The sequence below is a fragment of the Oryctolagus cuniculus genome, chromosome 5 (genome assembly GCF_964237555.1).
Source record: "Oryctolagus cuniculus chromosome 5, mOryCun1.1, whole genome shotgun sequence".
NCBI classification, from domain to species: Eukaryota; Metazoa; Chordata; class Mammalia; order Lagomorpha; family Leporidae; genus Oryctolagus; species Oryctolagus cuniculus.
This window is the reverse complement of record NC_091436.1, coordinates 131,366,598-131,388,764: the sequence shown is the minus strand read 5'-3', so window position 1 is coordinate 131,388,764 and position 22,167 is coordinate 131,366,598. Positions and strand designations below refer to the sequence as shown.

The window sequence follows — 22,167 nt, the reverse complement described above, 5'->3', positions numbered from 1 at the left end:
AAAAGAAAATTTGGAAGAATAGTCTAGAAAATTTAGAAAAAGAGTAGCTAGGAGTTACGTTTCCAACAACAGATAGTCAAATAGATTAAAGAGTTGTAGTGATTTAAATAATTTGACACAGAAGCTAAGATACAAATACAAATTCATAGTATGGTATTTTAAATTACTAAAGGATGAAATAATAAAGGATTTCAAGACAATTGGCCACACAATCTAGAAGTCAAAGTTAAATCCCTATCTAAGTCAAAACAAAATAAATTTTAAATGGATTAAAGAGTGAAACGACGGGGTGAGCGCTGTGGCATTGTGGGTCCTACTGTCGGAGGACCAAGTGCTCCACTGCTGGAAAGCAGAAGTCCCTGGGCCCCGGCTACGCGCATGGAAGACAAGGATGGAGCTCCAGGCTCCTGACTTTGGCCTGGCCCAGCCCTGACCACTGCAGCCATGTGGGGAGTGAACCAGCAGAGGGGAGATCTCGCTCTGCCTCTCTTTTTCTCTCTGTAGCTCTGCCTTTCAAATCAATCAATCAATCAATCAATCTTTTAAAAAAATAGTCACTACTGCCTTTTCCCCATGACACACACACACCAGCAATAGCAGAACAACTACCAACCAACTACTGACAGCTGGTGCAAAGGAACATATTTTTATATTTTGGGCTGGTGAGGGAGTCACAAAATCTAGAAACAAGAAATGACTGATAGGAGTGCCTGATGCAAAATTATAAAAATAACAACAAAGATACCACAAACAAAGTTAAAAGTAACTAATGTGGGAGAAAATATTTGTAATGTATATAAAAGCCAAAAAATGAATATTTATAATCTACAAATTAATAAGAAAATAGAGAAGCAATCACAAAGAAGTTGGCAAAGACTATGAATAGGTAATTCATTAAAAAATGAAATAACCAAGAAACATAAAAAGATGCTGAATTTTATTGAGAATGAGGCTAAAGTAACTTAAAATATAAAGACATTTTATTGAACTATATGTACTTATGTATTGTTTGGGTTTTAATTAGAAATGATTTCTGTATTACTTATGTAAATAACTTTAAATGAGAAAAATTTACCCCCCAAAAATTTGGCAATTAAACATCACAAAAAATGATATCTTGTTTCAATATGCATTTTTCTAATTACTAGTGACACTAAACTCTTTCAAGTTTACTATTATGTTGAATTTTATTTCTTTTTAAATAAATTGTACACTTTTTCTATTGGGTTTTCATAATAGTTGCTTACTTATTTGTATTTTTTATATATTAAAGACAAATAATTCATTGACATGTATGTGACAATTATTTTTTTCTAGTTTGTCAAACACCTCTGAATTCTGTTTAGGGTTTCTGCCTTTGGTTTTATGCTAAGGAAGTTGTTCCTCATCTTGAGATCAGATAAATACTTATTAATAGTTACCCATAATTCTTTTGAACTAAAATTGTAAAATCTAACTCTTTTATAGGAAGCTATTTTGGTATATAACATGAGCATATAATTTTACATAGCTGTTTTCAACTGCCAACTAAGCTTTATTTGCTATATTACCTTTCCATTCTTAACTATAGAAAATATCATCTTTATCTTACACTAATCTCTTATACCCACTAGAATCTAATTCAAGGCTTGGATCACTGTTTAATTTCTTTTAAAAGATGTATTTATTTGGAAGGTAGAGTCACAAAGAGAAAGAGGGAGAAACAGAGAGTGAGAAAGAGAGAGCTCTATTCACTGGTTCACTCCCCAAAGGGCTGCAACACCCAGCTGCTCCAGGCTGAAGTCAGAAGCCTGGAACTCCATCCTGGGTCTCCCATGTGGGTGGCAGGGCCCAAGCACTTGGATTATCTCCCACTGCTTTCCCAGGGGCAATAGCAATGTTCTGTATTGAAGTGGAGCAAATGGGACATGAACCAGCACTCATTCAGGATGTCAGTATCATAGGCAGCAGCCCAACCCTCTGCACCACAACACTGGTCCCAGGATGACTGCATAATTTATCCATCAGTTGATTCTAACAGTAATGTCATACTACTTTAGCAAGCAGTACTAATTTTAATGCTTGGTGGTTACAGAACCCTCAATCACTTGGGTTTTCCCCTCATGTTTTTTTGAGGTGGGGGAAGGAGGGAGAGTTTCCAATTTATTTATTGTTTTGGAAAATTTGTTAAGTAACCAAAGTTCCTGTTTAATTTGCAATTAGGATTCAGATTAGTCCTGCCTTAAATCTGTGGCAAATGAACATAAGAAGAACCAACAGGCGCCAGCGCTGTGGCGCAGCATGTTAAAGCCCTGGCCTGAGGCGCTAGCATCCCATATGGGTGCTGGTTCTAGTCCCGGCTGCTCCTCTTCCAATCCAGCTCTATGCTATGGTCTGGGAAATCAGTAGAAGACGGCCTAACTTCTTGGGCCCCTGCACCCATGTAGGAGACCCGAAGGAAGATCTTGGCTCCTGGCTTCAGATCGGCTCAGCTCTAGCCATTGCAGCCATCTGGGGAGTGAACCAGCGGATGGAAGACCTCTCTCTCTGTCTCTGTGTAACTCTTTCAAATAAATAATAAAATAAATCCTAAAAAAAAAAAAAAAAAAAACAGGCCGGCGCCACAGCTCAATAGGCTAATCCTCCGCCTGCAGCGCCAGCACCCCAAGTTCTAGTCCCGGTTTGGGAGCCGGATTCTATCCTGGTTGCCCCTCTTCCAGGCCAGCTCTCTGCTGTGGCCTGGGAAGGCAGTAGAGGATGGCCCAAGTGCTTGGGCCCTGCACCCCATGGGAGACCAGGAGAAGTACCTGGCTCCTGCCTTCGGATCAGTGCAGTGCGCCGGCCATGGCAGCCATTGGAGGGTGAACCAAAGGCAAAGGAAGACCTTTCTCTCTGTCTCTTTCTCTCACTGTCCACTCTGCCTGTCAAAAAAAAAAAAAAAAAAAAAAAAAAAAAAAAAAAAAAAACACCTAACATAGTTACTGAATTAAATTTTCTCATCCAGGACTATGTCATTGCATTTGTCACTGCTTAAGATTTCATTCCTTCTATGGATTTATTAACATTTCTAGCTAGGTATTTGTTGTTTGTGGGAAGAAAAAAAGTTTAAGAATTCTGGATATCCGTGGCATATCTACCTCTTTTTTTTTTTTTTTAAGATTTATTTATTTATTTGAAAGTCAGAGTTATGGAGAGAGACCACAAGAGGATTCCATCTGTTGATTCACTCTCCAGATGACTACAATGGCCGGAGCTGCACATATTGGAAGCCAGGAGCCAGGAGCTTCTTCCAGGTCTCCCATGCAGGTGCAGGGGCCCAAGGACTTGGGCATCTTCTACTGCTTTCCCAGGCCATAGCAGAGAGCTGGATCGGAAGAGAAGCAGCCGGGAATAGAACCAGCGCCCATATGGGATGCCAGCACTGCAGGTGGTGGCCCCACCACCTACACCACAGTGCTGGCCCCAGGCATGCTCACCTTACGGCCACATTATTTGCAGATGTGCATCAGCCAACTGCCTCCCCTCCTTGTTTTTGATCTTTGTCCTATCTCCAATGCCAGGAGGTGGGTCGGGGATGTGTGCAGAGGGATAAACTAAGTATACTGCTCATAAAGGAGAAGCTTTTGGCTCATGAACTGTTACTAGGTATTTTGTAGATTTTACTGCTATTAGAAATGGGATGAAATTTTTCCCCATTATACTTTTTTTTGTTTTTGTTTTTGGACAGGCAGAGTGGACAGTGAGAGAGAGAGACAGAGAGAAAGGTCTTCCTTTGCCATTGGTTCACCCTCCAATGGCCGCTGTGGCTGGCGTGCTGCGGCCGGCGCACCGCGCTGATCTGATGGCAGGAGCCAGGTGCTTCTCCTGGTCTCCCATGGGATGCAGGGCTCAAGCACTTGGGCCATCCTCCACTGCACTCCCTGGCCACAGCAGAGAGCTGGACTGGAAGAGGAGCAACCGGGACAGAATCCAGCGCCCCGACTGGGACTAGAACCCAGTGCGTCGGCGCCGCAGGCAGAGGATTAGCCTATTGAGCCGTGGCGCTGGCCCCCATTCTACTTTCTAACTGGTTATTGCAAGTATTTGAGAAAACTATTGATTTTTAAATACATTGGTTACCTTCTAATAATTTGTAATAGTTCATTTCCTTCAGTGCATTATTACATCTGCAAACGATCTTATTTGGTCCCTTTTCTTCACTATTTTATTATACCTATACCTGTTCTCCACCCTCAGGACAGCCAGTCCCCACTGCTCTCTGCAGACTGATATCCAGAGCACTGTTCAATACCTAGCTTCGTGGGTCTGCACCTTGAACCATCAGACAGGGCCCTGCACTCAGATGAGTCCTATAATTAGTTTAGTGTCCCACTGTCTCTCCTTTAAAATTCTTAATAGCTAGTTTTTTGTTTGTTTGTTTGTTTTGTTTTTGTGGACAGGCAGAGTTAGACAGTGAGAAACAGAGAGAAAGGTCTTCCTTCCGTTGGTTCACTCCCCAAATGGCCGCTATAGCCGGCGCACTGCGCCAATCTGAAGCCAGGAGCCAGGTGCTTCCTTCTGGTCTCCACTACCCTCCCAGGCCACAGCAGAGAGCTGGACTGGAAGAAGAGCAACCGGGACAGAATCCAGCGCCCCAATAGGGACTAGAACTTGGGGTGCCGGCGCCGTAGGCAGAGGATTAGCCAAGTGAGCCATGGCGCCGGCCTAAAATTCTTAATAATCTTATCTTTGAAATTATTTTTTTAAAATGAGGTCCAAAGAAAATGGAGCAAGTTCATGAGTAGAGGAGATATAATGAGTACTTTTTAATTTTAGGCTGCATTGGAATGACTCTGATTAAACGTCATTGTTTATACAATGATTACAAAATTCTAAAAGATTGGAAACACCTATATGTCTAGCAAAGGAAATTGGTTAAGTACATTATGGCATCTCCATTCAATGGAGCATTACAAAAATGTAAACAAGAAGAAGAAAACTATATATATGTGTGTGTGTGTGTGTGTGTGTGTGTATATACATATATATGAGGAAAGAACTCTAAGAAACACTGTTAATTAAAAAATATGCAGGGGTTGGCACTGTGACATAGCGGGTAAAGCCACTGCCTGCAGTGCCAGCATCCCATGTGGACACCGATTTGAGTCCCAGCTGCTCCAGCTCTCTGCCATGGCCTGGGAAAGCAGTAGAAGATGCCCAAGTCCTTGGGCCCCTGCACCTGCATGGGAGACCTGGAAGAAGCTCCTGTTTCCTGGCTTCAGATCGGCACAGCTCTGGCTGTTGCAGCCATGAGGGAAGTGAATCAGCAGTTGGATCTCTCTCTCTGCCTGTGTTTCTCTGTGACTTTGGCTTTCAAATAAATAAAATAAATCTTAAAAAACTGCAGATACATGATACTTTATCAAAAGGGAAGAAATAAGAATAGGCATTTGTAACACCTACTCAATTACTAAATTTAAAAATTACCTACCAAGTTTTGAGATGAAGGTTAGGAATACTAGGTTACTATATTTCATTCCCTTGACCACAAGAATCTCTTTCATAGTCAGTGTCAAAGAACATTTTTGCCTATTTACAATCTGGCTATTCAAAAGTCCCAGTCTGACGCAGAACCACGATTTGTGAATTTGAGTTTGTCTCCCAGGGCTCAGGTGTTGGGAACTTGGTCCTCTGTGTGGCAATGTTAACAGATGGGGCCTACCTGGAGGACCTTAGGTCAGCCAGGGTGGGGTCATGGGGAGTCCTCAGAAGGGATTAAGGTACTTCTCATGGATTTCCTCAGTTACTTCTTGCAAAAGAGCTGTTATAAAAGGGGCAAGCCTGGCCCCTAGCCCTTGCTTTAGCCTGCTGTCCTGTGATGTGACTTTCACTCCTGTACAGTTCTATCGTCATGCATCTACCATTAGGCCCTGTCACCAGAGGTCAATGATGGGGTCACCCAATCTTGGACTTTCAGCATTTAGAACTGTGAATTAAAGAAATTTCTTTTCTTTATGGAGTAGCTTTGCCTCAGATGTTTCATTATAGTAATAAAAAATGGAGTACTATAGTAAGAAAGTTATATTGCCATAAAATATTCTATAAATATTCCAAAATGCCTCATTTAAGGACAAGTTGTATACATTTACTTTTACCTGGATGGGCACTTACACACACACACACACTGCTATATCTATAAATCCCTGCTACCATAAGGGGATATACAAAGGTACTTCAAAAAATCTGTGGATAGATGGCAAGAAAAGATGTTTATTTTGATGCAAAAAAATTTGAAACCCATGCGTTTTTTAATAATACATATTTTCCATAAACTTTCTTAAGTCTCCTTGTATAAGTAGAGTCCAGAAAACTTGATCTTGTAAAATGCAGAAGTAAATGTTAAGAGAGCAATAAAAACTTTTCACAGGGAATCCTTACTACAAAAAAAGTGCAAAGGATAATGGAAGGATACACATGTACACAACCAGCCACACATACCAAGCAGAATGCTAAACAACTGTGAGGAAGGCATTTTCTAACCACTCCCACAGCCCCATCCCCCACCTGTGTGAGGCATGGGCTCAGCAGGGTGCAAGGCGAATGCACACACTGTATTAACTCAGGATGCGTACTACAACATATTTACTTTACTTGAATTTCTACAACACTCTAAGATCTTGTAAGAAAATCATGTTTTACATTCTCTTGGGGGAAAGTGCAAGACACGGATAACTACAGTGCCTACCCCAACCTTCCCCCCACCCCATCCTCAGGCAGGTGCAAGGCGGTCTCCTAGAGGGGCTCTGGCTGCTGAGTGGGTCAGAGACAAGCCCTTACACATGTAAACTGCTTCGTGAGAGTCCTTCCTGAGCTTCCACACTTACCCTGTTAAAGACTGGCCCAGTTCTTGCCCTTTATAGAAAGGTCTTCCCTGAAACCATTTCCCCTGCTCAGAGGACCAAGCCTGTGCAGCGTTCCTATGAGCCCTCCCAATACATGGCTCACCTCACTGTGTTGTCACCTAGTTAAGTCTTTCTCCTCTATCAGCTCATATGAGCCAACAAGACATAGACTACACCTGTGTATTTTCTCTGCCTTACGTGGCAGCCTCTTAACACACGTCTGCTGAATGCCAAGTAATTTACAGTATGAAAGGAAGTTGAGTTTCCCTGACAGTTAGAACCAAGCTTACTACATGGTCAGAGAACTAATCTGGGAAGAGTGGCCTCATAATCTGTCTAGCCCAGACCCACTAGTGCCATCTTAGGAAACTGCAGGAAGGCCTCACAGCCCCTCTGGCAAGCCGGGAAGGCCGCTGCTTTGCCACATTCCAACAACTTCATACACTAATGAACTCCCCACTCTCAAATCTCTGCTTCTGCTCCAGAGGACACTTATTGTCCTAAACACAGTTGTACAGCACCAAAGTTATATTATGTCCTGGGTTCAGCAGATGTCAAAAGCCCTTCACAGCACAGGTTTCCAACTCTACCTTTCCAGGAATTTTCCAGCATCCTAAACATACAGCTACAATCCCAAAGTACTTTCCGACAACAGTAGCAACCACAGACCACCCTATTTTTATTTCTGCCTTTCATTCTTCCAAGGGAAACAAGTGTCATGTATTTTTGTTGCTGTGTATGTAAACCAGCACTTTTGTAGTGCTCTGTAATATTTGCTGACTTATTTTTACTTTTTGGGAGGTAATGAGACAAACAGAAAGAGAAAGAAGGCATTCTCATCTGCTGGTTTACTCCCCAAATTCCCACAATGGCCGGAGCTGGGCCAGACTGAAGCCAGGAATTGAGAAATCAATCCACATATCTCTTGTGGGTGGCAGGGACCCAACTATTTGGTCCATCACTTGCTGCCTCCCAGGATGCACATCAGCAAGAAGCTAGAATCAGGAGCAGAGCCAGCACTCAAATCGAGGCACTCCACAGGATGTGAGCGTCTTAACCGGTAGGTTAAATGCTTACCCCATGTATTTACTAAATTCTTCAAGCCTGAGCCCAAAACACCATTCTTCATGAAGCCTCCTGTTACTAGACAAGAAAGTATGATGAGTTCCTTAACAGTCCAAGCTTTCCCTGCAAGCTGTGCCCTTGTCGGTTCTCCACGCCACGTATTTCCATGCCTTGCCAACATGCTTGAATCAGGTGGTGAGCTGCTTCCTGTGGGTCGGAGTCCCTTTACAATGCTCGCCTTTATGCCAGCATTTGTCTGCTTTCAGCTCCGTTCCTTCCTTGCTGTACACTGTATCTCAGGATAAACCTTTGTGAACAGCAGTTCCCAGACTCCCTTTACCAGTCTGGCTTTTGGTTCTGCCAACAGAAGAAATGGTGGGAGATTGCAAGACGGGAGGAAGGACGAAAGCATGTCCTTGTCTACCTGCTTCCAGTGGCAATCGAGGTAGCAGCGAGTGAATAAGGGCTCCAGTGTTCCTGCCCAGGCAGCACCCTTGCAGAGGTGGTGGCAGGAGTGAGTGTTGAGACCTCCTGTGCCTGTGCTGCCTATTTGGTTGCCATAGATCAGTTACTAGCACAGATAACACATAATGGCCTAAAGCTGATAATAGGTTCTTCCATTTCTTTAAAATGGTTAAAGAATCCTGAGTTTTGATCCTGAAACTCCATGCTCTAGTCACTATCACTTAAGCAGACAGGAAGAGCCAAAGATAAGGCTGGAAAGGGACTTATGAGAGCTTACATTTTCCAGAAGAACCTGGAAAACTTGAGAAGGGAAACCAGCCTCCTGTAACGCAGAATGCCATACTCCAACACCACTGTAAAGTGTTTACTGCTCCCTCATGTCTCACTAAAGTATATTCTCTATTCATCTAGAAGACTCATGAGAAGAGAAAAGCAATTTAAAAGAGGCAAAATAAATGCAAATGGCCCTTAAACATAGGAAAGATGCTCAATTTCTCTCATAAGAGAAATGCAGTTAAAACTGCACTGAGATACCATTTCTCAGCTATCAAACTGGCAGAAGTCCTGTACTCTGACAATATGTTCCTTGGCAAAGCTCAGTCCAGTCTTATCACGCAATTCCAGTGAAAAATTTTACATAGTATAATGCCCATGAAGGTTAATTTGGCAAAATTGTATATATATTTACCTTTGATCAAGCAATCCTTCTAGGAAGCTACCCCAAAGATATATTGGCAAAACTAGGAAAAGACTTATGGCACAAGGAAATAGCACTATCTGTAGTAGCAGAAGTTGCAAAGAGCCCAAATGGTTCATTAATAGAGAACTAGTTGAATAAACTATGGGGTTAGCTACACTAATTAGTACCATTTAGTTATAAAAAGGAATGAATAATATCTTCTATATAGCCAACTCCAGGATAAATGTTATGCACAGAAAAAGCAAGGTGAAGAAAAACTGTGTACAATGGATAGCATTCTAACAATGACTTGAGAAAGAGAGGATTTAAAATGTAAATATAACACACACACACACATATATATACATACATATATATATTCCTCCCCATTTTAAAAATGGAATAATAATCACAAAAAACTAAAAAGGGAAATAGAGAATACTTATAGGAGTAGAAAGGACAGAGATAAAAGCTTGATTTCTCTGAATACAGCTTGCTTGTAGACTGCGTTTTGGAATCATGTAAATATTTCACATGGTTATAAAATAAACAAGAATCTTTAAAAAATTATTTACTTATTTGGAAGGAGGAGAGACGGAGAGGGCTGGAAAGAGAGGGTGGGAGGGGGAGGGGGAGGATGAGAGAGAGAACAAGAGCGCTCTCTCCTAGCCCCTGATTTGACTTCACATGCCCAAAATGGACAAGGCTGGGCCAGGCTGAAGTCAGGCATAAAGAACTCAATCCTGGTCTCCCACATGGGCGGCAAGAATCCAATTACTCAAGTCTTCACCTGCTGCCTCCTGAGTTCTATACTAGCAGAAAGTTGGACAAAGCTTGTTATTAAACCCAGGGACTCTGATAAAGGTCACAGGTGTCTTAACTGCTAGGCTAAACACCCAAGCCCCAAACAAAAAAATCCATTAAAGCCATTACTAAATATTGAAAGAAGAATGTAATGGACAAATCTTGCTATATACTGAAATGGTGGCATAACTACATAAAATTTTTTCAAATAACTTTAAAATATAGTCATTTTACTGTACCTCTTCAGTTGGAAATACCTTAAGGACCGCAAAATGTAAAAATATTAAATTATTTTTAGTATTCATAAAGTTCATGAAATTACTGGTACTTTCATTCTAATAGTATTTTGTATGTAGAGGGGACAAAACAAATGAATTATTGTGCTATGTCATTGGTAACCAAGATTTTCAGTATGGAAAAAAGGAGATCAAAGAGAGATTGAAAGGCTCCCCCAAAACCATGTAGTATTGAATTTGAAGTGCTGACATACCCTCATGATATATTTTCTCTGTTAAATATGTGACATAAGTATATGTGCATATATTTCCTGTTCCCGTTATTGAAAGGCCTAGAAATGGTGACAAACGCAGGCGCAAGGATCATTTATAGCACACCACTCTGAGGTTTCCAAATGTCATTTCCCACTAAACAGAAACAGGGTTTCTTGAAGAAATGGCCGATTCCAGATCAAGGGCAGGGAATGTACAGAAACAACCTGGTAAATCTTGTCATGTCAGAAATCAAACCACCAATGAGGATGACTAAAGTCATGTCAAAAGGATTCAAGAACCATTTTGAGGAGACAAAAGATGGGGTAATTTAAATACCAACAATAAAAAATGGTAAATGATTAAAAGATACCAAGTACTCTAATCCTATAAAGTTTAAGTGACATGTACCTACTCCCTCCTAAAAATCTCTACAAATAAACCTCACTAGTCATCTTCCGAGGATGCTGAGAAAGCACTTCTTTGTTTTGAAAACTGGCAAATAAAGGGAAAGAATGTAGGATTTACCCTTCTTTGTCTGGGAAAACTGCATCTCAAGATTGAGTGTTGAGGGAAATTTTCTTTCTAGCTAAAATATAAAAAAAGAATGACAAAATTACAATGTAACTATTTTGCAATCCAAATAATGCAATAATGGACCTGGGAAATGGTGATCAATGGGTGGGAACATCCAAATGAGAAAGACAACCGGAGATTTGCTTGCTTCTTGACAAGCAGAACACTACCTATGGCGCATTATAACCAAAAATAACAGTTAAATCTGATTAAACCTCTATCTAACTACCAAGAAATGCAACAACGAACAGAAAAAACAAACCTTGGGAACTTAATGACCAAATTTTAGGCTGTTAGAAACTCTACAGGACAAAAGCCTAGTTTCTTCAACAAATAAACTGCAACTGGAGGCAGAAAAAAAAAAAAAACAGAAATAGATAAACAGAAGGGAACCTATAGATTTAAAGAGATTTGAGAGCTAGTTCTGTGATATGGGCCTTATCTGAATTTTGATTCAAACAACCTATTAAAATATACAATTTCACTGCAGAATTTGAAGCAACTAGGGGACTGTAAACATTAATTGGACATTTAATATTCTTAGGAATTACTGTTCAATTTTGGGATATTATAATAGTACGAGGGCACTTAAAAATGTTCACAGGAAAGTGAAATTAAAATTATTTTGGTGACATTTTTCAAAAGAAGAAATCCAAATGGCCAACAGACACATGAAAAAATGTTCAGGATCAATAGCTATCAGGAAAATGTAGATCAAAACCACAATGAGGTTTCACCTCACCCCAGTTAGATGGCTTTAGTATAGAAATCAACAAACAACAAATGCTGGCGAGGATGTGGGGAAAAAGGTACCCTAATCCACTGTTGATGGGAATGTAAAGTGGTACAGCCACTATGGAAGACAGTGTGGAGATACCTTAGAAATCTGAATATAGACTTACCTTATGACACAGCCATGCCACTCCTGGGAATTTACCCAAGGCAAATGAAATCAGTAAACAAAAGAGTTATCTGCACCTCCATGTTTATTGCAGCTCAATTCACAATAGCTAAGACGTGGAATCAACCTAAATGCCCATCAATTTTGAAGACTGGATAAAGAAATTATGGGATATGTACACTATGGAATACTATACAGTGGTAAAAAAAAATCCGGTCATTTGCAACAAAATGAATTAATCTGGAAAACATCATACTCAGTGAAATAAGCCAGTACCAAAGGGACAAAAACCATATGTTTGGGGCCGGTGCTGTGGCATAGCGGGTAAAGCCAACACTGGTTCGAGTCCTGGCTGCTCCACTTCCGATCGGCTCTCTGTTATGGCCTGGGAAAGCAGTAGAAGATGGCCCAAATCCCTGGGCCCCTACACCCACGTGGGAGATTCGGAAGAAGCTCCTGGCTTCAGATCGGCAGCTCCGGCCATTGCGGCTATCTGGGGAGTAAACCAGCAGATGGAAGACCTCTCTCTCTTTCTCTCTGCCGCTCCTTCTCTGTGTAACTCTGATTTTCAAGTAAATAAATTAAAAAAAAAAAAAATCTGTTCTCCTGATCTTTAAGAACTAATAGAGCACTTAAAACTAAATCTGTAGAAGTGAAAGCCCCTGTCTTGATTGTCGAGAAAAATGCTTTTTTTTTGTTTTTTTCCCTTCATACTATATGTTGAACTCTTTATTTAACATAGAGTTAATGGTATATGTATAAAGTTAACTGAAAATACATCTCAGTAAAAAATGAGAGGGAGGAGGAAGTTTGTAACTGTAAAGCCATATAGTCCTGCATACATTCCTAAGGACTTACTACTAAGGGTACAGTTTATTTATTTATTCATTTTTTAGAAAAGTTTTATTTAATAAATATAAATTTCAAAAGTACAACTTTTGGATTATAGTGGTTTTTCCCCACATAACCACATAACCACCCTCCCATCCACAAACCATCCCAATCTCCTATTCCCTCTCCCATCCCATTCTTCATTAAGATTCATTTTTAATTATCTATATATATATATATATAGAACAACTTAGTATATACTAAGTAAAGATTTCAATGTATTGCACCCATACAGACACACAAAGAATAAAATACTGTTATAAGACTAGTTTTATCATTAATTCTCATAGTACAACACATTAAGGACAGAGATCCTACATGGGGAATAAGTGCACAGTGACTCCTGTTGTTGATTTAACAATTGACACTCTTATTTATGACGTCAGTGAGCTTGTCATGAGCTGCCAAGGCTATGGAAGCCTTTTGAGTCTACAAACTCTGACATTATTTAGACAGGGCCATAATCAAAGTGGAAGTTCTCTCCTCCCTTCAGAGAAAGGTATCTCCTCTTTTGATGGCCCCTTCTTTCCACTGGGATCTTACTCACAGAGATCTTTCATATAGGTCATTTTTTTGCCACAGTGTCTTAGCTTTCCATGCCTGAGAAACTATTATGGGCTTTTTAGCCAGATCCGAATGCCTTAAGGGCTGACTCTGAGGCCAGAGTGCTGTTTAGGGCATTTGTCATTCTGTGAGTCTGCTGTGTATCCCACTTCCTAAGGGTACAGTTTAAAAACTTGTCATGGGGCTCCAAATCCCATTAAGCTTACTGGTAAAAATGCCATCTTAATTGTTAAAGTGAACATATTAAGTGTTAATGTGAATATATAGATAAGATTAAGTGTTAAAGTGATCAAATAAAAAGGATTGAGTGTTAAAGTGATCATATAAATAGGATCAAGTGCCTAGTAATAATAATAGAATTAAAAAGGAGAGAATTTTCTAATATGGGAAGCAGTCTACACAACAGACTTATAGAATCACTTTGAGAACCACTCTGACCTCAGAATCAGCCCTTAAGGCTTCCTGGTCTGGCTGAAAAGCCTGTGAGAACATTTCAGGCATGGAAAGTCAAGACACTGTGACAAAAAATGTTCTACATGAAGGATCTCTGTGAGACCCCAGCTGAAAGAAGTGGCCATCAAAGAAGGATGTGCTTTTCTCTGAGAGGAGGAGAGAACTTCCACTTTGCTTATGGTCTTGTCTAAATACTGATGGAGTTTATGGATTCAAAAGGCTTCCATAGCCTAGGTAGCTCATGTCAAGAGCCTCAGGTAGTCACTGACATCATACATAAGAGTGTTCATTGTTAAATTAACAACAGGAGTCACTGTGCACTAACTCCCCATGCAGGACCTCTGTCTTCAATGAGTTATACTATGAGAATTAACTGTAAAACTAGTTCTCAGTTTGTGTGTGCACGCACAAATTGTTGAAATCTTTACTTAGTATAGAGTTGGTCTTCTGTGTACAAAGTTAATTGAAAATGAATCTTAATGGAGAATGGCACTGGTAAGGGGAGAGGGAGGAGGAGCTGGAAGTGTGAGTTGAAGAGTGGGTATGGTGGGAAGAATAACTATATTCCTAAAGTTGTACTTTTGAAATTTGTATTCTTTAAAAAAAATTTTTAAATTACTTTGGTACAAAAATTTTTTGAAACAAATGCATAGCTTTTTTCTTTTATAATATGCATTTCCTATGACCCTTTATAAGACCCCTTATATTGTGGTTACAGCTACAGAAAAGAGGTCTTACTTGTACAGAAACATAATATGTGGATGATAAAATTTCTGTGATTGGCATCAAAACACTCTAATGGGGAGGAAGTAGGTCACATATAGATAAAACTAGGCTGTCTGTGAGTTGATAATTCTTTAAGTTGGAGGATGGGTACCCTTTTCTCTACATGAATAACTAGTAGGGCATTCAAAGAAGTAGATTTAAACACAAGATTAAATGAAAAGGAAGATTTGGCAATTATTATGAAAAAGCAGAAGAACTTGGCAAATGCTGTGCACAGGTCATAAAGTGAAGTGCCAAGGCAAACACACACAATTCTTTGGGAGGTTGACTGCTTATAAAATAGCAGTCACATCTGTTCTAACCACCCTTTCCACACCTCACTTGTAAGTCAGGTTAAAGTTTCCTATAAATGCCTCCTGACAGAGGAGACAGTCATGACAGGCCAGCTCTCCCAGCACAGAGTACATCCTAGCAAGTCCAGAAGCAACCAGCTGTGGATATGGCAGAAAAGGTGGGAGAGGTGCCCAGCTCTGGGCAGTGTGGTAGAGCTGGGGCCCACTCTCAGAGAAGTTCAAATCTAGAGAACTTGAAAGTCTTGCCATGAATCTGTGCAAGTGAAGCATCATGAGGAATGACGTGCTCTCGTCAAAAATGGAGAAGAGCAGTGGATATTTGGCTTCGAGGTTAAGAAGCCTGCATCCCACATTGGAGTACCAAGGTTCCATATGTAGCCCTGGCTCCTAACTCCAGCTTCCTGCTTATGCTGAGCTTGGGAGGTACAGCGATGGCTTAAGTAACTGGGTTCCTGCCACTCCCATGGGAAACCTACAATAAGTTCTTGGCTCCCAGAGTCAGGCTGGCCCAGCCCTGGCCAATGCAGACATCTGGGGACAGGAGAGTTCTTCCTGCCCTTCCCCCCACTCCCATCTCTGTCTCATGCTGCCTCTGCAATAGTTTTATTTTTTAAGAAGAAAGAAGTCCTCTGGTGGGAAAATAACACTCAAATATTATATAGGTTATTTATGTTATTTTCCTGGCATTATTATAGATTTTAAGTAATAACATTAAATTCTGATTTTCAAAAAATATAAATGTTTCAAAAATCATTTTAAGGCCTATAGAATAATAACCAGAGTGACCTGAACTGTGAAAGGAATAAGAATTGTGAAAAAAAGAAGTTCTGAACCTAGAAATACAAAAGTAGGTTTCAATACTCTACTATTCATGGTGATATTATCTTACTCTCTCATTTTTCTCTCACAAAAATCTGGAGTTTTCATCTGTTGTTCTCAGGAGAGGAATATATATTTTCACTGCATCCAGGAAGGAGCAAGAATTAAGCGCCTACAATTTTGAAATAAACTTAGGAGATTCTGTGTCCCCACTAGAGGGTCACTCCCCTCTGGGAGGTCCCTAGGAGGGCAGCCAGCTAAACACACCTGAGATAATCAAGATGGAAAGGTGGATGTTGCCATCTCAAATGCCTCTGTAAGCCAAACAGAAGACAGGAAACCCCCCTGAAGGCCCTTGGGACGCAGACCACCTCCCTGCCTGGGGCAGCTCTGAACTGTGAAGACGGTCTGGAGGGAGGCTGGAAGGGATCCCACCACAGGCAGACACACATCTGCCCACTTGCACCACTGCTCCCACAATGCTGAGGGACAATGACAGGCAGGTGACAGCAGTGCTCTCTGAAGTCAAACTTGTGAGTATCAGAGAAAAGGGCCTGAAGAAGAGCGGCTGACCAGACAACCAGAACGACCTCCCCATCTCTGCAATCTCCTTCCGTTCCCTGACATGCCTGAGACTACCATGGCTTCCGATAATGCTGACTACTTCAGTTTGGACAAAACATGCAGGCCAATAACAGCATCCCTCATTACAACTGATCCTAAGCTGCAATCTGATAATGGCCTCTCACACCAGAGAGGACTGTTTCTTTGATAATTACAGGGTCCACAAACCCGTTCTTCCTCCGATAAGGAAGAGGGCGCGAGTTCAGCAGATGGCGCCTTCTATGAGGCATGTTCAAATCTGCAGTGCATGGGGATGAAGTGAGCCACCAAACGCTACACATCTGTGGCTAGGAGGGATCCTAACTTCAGTCACACACACTGTGAGGCTTGTGGTAGGCAGCAGGTACAGAGTGTCCTCCCCCCAGCCCCCGTCACCACAATTCTATGCAGCCTACAGAATTAAAAGAAGACAGAAACAGGCAATGCTTCAAATTTGTTAACTTTTAAATTATTTGAAAGTCACAAAAACTATTAACATCTACATTTAACATTAAAAATGATATTCATAACAGTTAAAAACAAAATTATTTTAACTGAATTCCCAAAACTCTCTATACATTGAAGAAATTCCAACTCCTGCTACTTTATAATTATTACTCTCCAGAATTTCTATAACTAGAAGATTATGTTTAGGACATAGCAGGTGCTAGGAAAATTTACGCTATGGCCACTCATAGAACTAGTGAACATTTGCAAGTTACACTCATATTTCCTATTTTAGTCATTACCATGCTTTTAGGACACAGGTCAACATGAACAGGACTTGAGACGAACAGCAGAAACGAGTCCCTTTGTAAACACAGAGTTCTATTTTAGGTGCTGCAAAGCAGGGGCATTTCATGCTTCCACCTGCACCTGAACATATGGAGTCATTTTTCATAGGAAGCTACAGCAAAAGGAGAAACTAGAGGAGCTAATTGGTCTAACTATGATCTTTCCAGGAGGTAAGAAATAAACCAGTGTGCATGGGAAAGGCAGCAAGTCTGGAGGGGAAAAGCCATCCATGGTATCTTGAATGGCAAGACCTAGGATGGACTGTACACAATACCCAGTCTGAACCAAAAGCAAAACCAAAACCCAGCAGAAACCAACCATACAAACAACTAAACCAAGATGAGATCAGGCAGTATTTCTCACCCAGTAACTAGTCTCTGGCAATGACAACCAGTCACTCTGGTCTTATTTAAATTATGGGCAGGCACTTCCTTGAAGAGAACCTAGCTAAGCAGGGCAAATATGGACTGACACGTCCATGAAAAGAAGATACTCCCACAGCTAGTAACACCACAGCTAAGAAATCAAAGCCCAAAATACCTGCCTAGGCTTGGAAAGTGTGAGTGTCTGATCAATGTTATACAGGCGTCCTCCCCAATCTCACCGACCATTAAATACAGAACAGCCTTTGGGATGAAAGCATTCCCTACACAGCAAATCTCAAGGAATCATCAAAATATAACTACTAGTACATCAATTATATTCTTTTAAGTTTACTGGAATTATTATCTTAACAGCTTCTAAAAATGCTATCCATCCCCTTTGTAACTCAGTCAATAAATCATTCAGACAATTGAAGTCCTTAATGGGAGCTGATTAAGATCAATTAAAGGGGTAATAGAATCTGAAGACAAAATATCTAAGTGTATACACAAAAATATAATTGTAATACTCACCTATCAGCCCCTTCTCCAGAGTGAAGGTTTTGTTTGTAAACATGCATTCAAAAGCCACAATGTGAAAAATCTTGTTCACTGTATTGTGAGTCCCAACTATTCGAATATACCTGAGGGTGAAAAGAAAAGAAAGTCTGTTGGAAATGAGCTTCTACCACAATGAATCCAAGGATGACAGAAAAAGGTACAATATTTAATCATACAGTATGCCAGGATGTAGACTAATGGAGACTTCAAATGTGACTTCAGACCCTGTGTCTGCTCCTTTTGCTTAGCTCCAACTGAGCCTACATGATTACAGCAAAATTAGGGAGATGTCACTTCCCAGAGAATTAAATAGAACGGAGACCCGATTTACCTAGAAAATCTACCTAGATACTACCGAGTTCAATCCTTGAATGTCAGCAGAATTATATGAATACGTTCACGAGACACAACTAACAACTGCTTTCACCTTATGGCTAGGAAGGCACCTGTGCACACGTGCATAAATACAGGCAAAATAAAATGATTTCTAATTCAATGAAAGATTTTATCCATTGGAGACAAATGCATGAAATCAATATTCCTTTCCAGTTTAAAAGAAAAAATCCACATAAACTACTGAAAGCCATTCACAGTTTGTTTTTTTTTTTTTTTTTTTTTACTTAATAGGGAAGTTAACCCTATATACTTACGCCAGCCCCCGACATGGCTGCGGGGAAGCCTTCTCCTGACCAGAGGAGGTACTCCACAGAGATGGCCCAGCCTGCCCTGCAGCCTCCCTCCTGGCCACAGGCATCCGGCATCTGCACACAGTGCACAGTTTCCAGGCAGGTCCTGAGCATCTTGGCCTGGTCACCCTCCCTGTCTCCCTGCAGGCTTCGTCTCCAACAAACAAGCATTAACCTTACAGTGACTTGCTCTCTTCCCTCTCCAAAGGGACCTGACAGTTCACAGGTTAATGAACAGACAAACTCACTCTTCTGTGTGGCACACAATTCCCCGGGGAACGTGCTACACACTGTCCTACTGGAATTCAAAGGAAGAACCAGGAAAAATTGCTGTATTAGCTGATAATACTATTCCAAATTGTGAACTATGCACTCTGAAGCAGGGGGCATATTACGTGAACAGATTCCAATTAGAATATGACAGATTGGGCAAGGTTTTAGTAATCTCCTCCCCTCTGCTGTGTAAAACAACCTCCAATTTCGATGATATAATTTTACTTCTGAGTTAATCGCTGCTCACTAACTCAGTAATTTCCTTCCATTTCTCATCACTCCAAGTTAACTGTACAATACAAATGCCGATTCTAAAAACTCACATTAAGGAGACTATATTTGGGGTTTTTATGTCAGAGGCTATTTCCCCGCTTGTTTCTTCAAGCCTGAATCTCAAGGCAATCCCTGTGCACCTCATTTAGCCATCTGCTCCTTGACGCAAGCTGATCGCTCATCTTCATAACCGACATCAATGCCATCTCCTGGTATTGAGAATCAGGACAGCTGCCACACTTACCAGAGCCCTCCAGGTAAGCAGGAGGTTGGCCCTGACCTCTTCAGCCCTCAAGGTAAAGAGAAGGTGCTGGTTTTACCAGGTTTGGGTGGGTGGGTTCATTTAAAATGGGTTCTTGGCCGGTGCCACGGCTCACTAGGCTAATCCTCCGCCTTGCGGCGCCGGCACACCGGGTTCTAGTCCCGGTCGGGGCACCAGATTCTGTCCCTCTTCCAGGCCAGCTCTCTGCTGTGGCCAGGGAGTGCAGCGGAGGATGGCCCAAGTCCTTGGGCCCTGCACCCCATGGGAGACCAGGATAAGTACCTGGCTCCTGCCATCAGATCAGCGCGGTGCGCCGGCCGCAGGGTGCTGGCCACGACTGGAGGGTGAACCAACGGCAAAGGAAGACCTTTCTCTCTGTCTCTCTCTCTCACTGTCCACTGTGTCAAAAAAAAAAAAAAAAAAAAAAAAAGGCTTCTTAATGGTCTGCATAGCACAGATTTTACTGTCCTTTATGGTTGGAGGTGACAAAAAGTCTCCCCAGTCCTTTCTGGAACGGAAAGAGTGTGTTAAACCTGGCACCTTGGTCTGAATCTAATTTTGTACATTTCTTTAAACCACAGGAACTCAACCAGCATAGCATTTTCAACCGCACATGGCCGTGTCAGCCTGAGCGCTGCTGTCTGCAACCTTGCAGAGAAAGTGGTTCGGTGGAATTTGATCAGATCACTTTCCTATTCCCTAGGTCAAGTCTTTAGGAGACTCTTCAACTGTGTACTGTAGAAGAGCCAGGAAGCGACAAAGACAGCCTTTCCCTATTGTCATTTCCTAAGGTTAGTACAGTCTAGGCTGACCAAAGGCAATGCTGTACTATTCTCTCTCCTCCAAGCTCAGATAATAGTCATTTCATAAATTTTATCTGGTGCAAATGTCAGCAATGGAAGAAAATATGCAACCTTCCTCTCCTTCACCCCACAGTTATAAGCAACTGAAAATAGAAAGTTGTACTGGAATACATTTTACAGCCTTAATGATAGTGTTTGTGATAACAAACCAAATAATATATATGACTGGAAAAGCACCGAGATGCCTCCAGATAAACAGTACCATATAAATGAAGATAATGTTATCTCTGCTGCATAATCCTGAGGTCAAATTAGCAATTCACCACTGTACATCACACTTCTTGATTAGCCTGTTATTTGTAATGCTCATAACAAGTTTAATTATTCTAGTTCTACAATGCTTTCTAAGTCTCTAAAAATTATAGCATAATTTACAAAACTGGCATAAGTCCTTACTCAATTACACATCTGAAAAAATTAGTAATATCAAAAGAAACAAACCATGTTCCTTCTTCTCAAGCAAGAAGTTGTAAATGCCTGGACTATTCCCTGGACTGAAGATCTAGATCAGGGGTGGCAAAAGGCTTCAGCTGGTGGCTGGCCTTCAGTGACCTGCAATGGTGTGTGAAGAATTCAGAGGCCCTGCGTAGCTCAGGGCAGGAGGGTCCTATAACAGATGAGCAGGAAGAAGGAGGGAGCGGTCCAGGCACCTGAGCACATTTCCATGTGGCTCACAATGGGGGCATCCCAAAGGGAGGACAGAAGTCAATACCGTCTAGGTAAATGAAAATCCAAGGGACAGAGATGGGAGAGAGTCCTATCTCTCTTTCCACTTTCTTCAAAAAACAAAACAAAACTTGGTTTGGTGTCGTAACACAGAAACAGGAGAGGTAGATATACATTTTCTCTGATTCAGGAGACAGGTAAAGCTTTTTTTTTTTTTTTTTTCTTTTGAGCATCATCTCTCTAACGCCCAGACTCTGACTTAACCCGAGAACCAGATAGAGGCAGCCAATGACTTCATCAGCACACAGAGAGGAGCACTGCTGAACACAGAACCACTGTCCCTTGTTCTCTGAGGTCCTTGGCAGCTGCTCAGACAGCTGGAAGATGACTGAAACTTAAATAGCGCTGAGGAAGGCTGCAACAGACTGGCAATCTCTGATGAGGATGTTTCCAGACAGCGCCTCCCTTCCCATGTTGGCTGTCTTCAAGTGGCTAACAGACACCGGACCCCAAGCACGGTGCACAACAGGATGCTTCAGAACAGAAGTTCCTGGGAGCTGTAAGACTATGGTGGAAGAGGTTCTGCCTTCTCTAGCAAAATGAAGCCTACTCCCTCCAAGGAGAACACACTCATCTGAAAAGCACTATAGACCTCTGGAGCAATTCTGGCTTCAGAATCCAGCAGAACCAGCCTTGTAGACCAGCTCCTTCTATGAATTAAGAATACCACTTAGGGAAAAAAAAAAACGGTGTAAAAATTTTGAACCTTAGTTCCCTCCTCTATAAAACAAGGTCAATAATACAAACTGCATAGGATATTAAAGTGAGATAAGTATTTTACAAATATAATGCCATACTTGGATCTCATTAGACAGAAATTCAGAGTAGACTGTTGGAAGCACAATTTCTTGTTTGGCGTTTGAGATGCTAGATGACTGGACTCTGGAGGTTAAAGTGGTATATCCATGTGAAGGGGTAGACTTCAAGAACACAGGCAGGATCCCCCCCCCCCCTTTTTTTAAGATTCATTTATTTATTTGAAAGGCAGAATTAGAGAGGGAGAAAGATAGAGAAAAAGATCCTCCATCCACTAATTCACTCTCCAAATGGCCACAATGGCAGGGGCTGGGCCAGACTGCAGCCAGGAACCAAGTACTTCTTCCAGGTCTCTCAAGTAGG

The 22,167-nt window shown here is 41.4% G+C and overlaps 1 protein-coding gene across 5 annotated transcripts in view; it reads right to left on the bottom strand.

Moving 5' to 3' along the window:
• Positions 1 to 22,167, bottom strand: part of BTBD9 (BTB domain containing 9) — a 435,326-nt gene that overhangs the window by 142,338 nt on the left and 270,821 nt on the right. For all 5 annotated transcript variants that reach the window (XM_008262867.4, XM_017345091.3, XM_070074117.1 and 2 more), the window contains one exon: positions 17,939 to 18,048. In XM_008262867.4, coding sequence (XP_008261089.1) covers positions 17,939 to 18,048 — 110 coding nt within the window. The remainder of the gene's footprint in view (positions 1 to 17,938; positions 18,049 to 22,167) is intronic.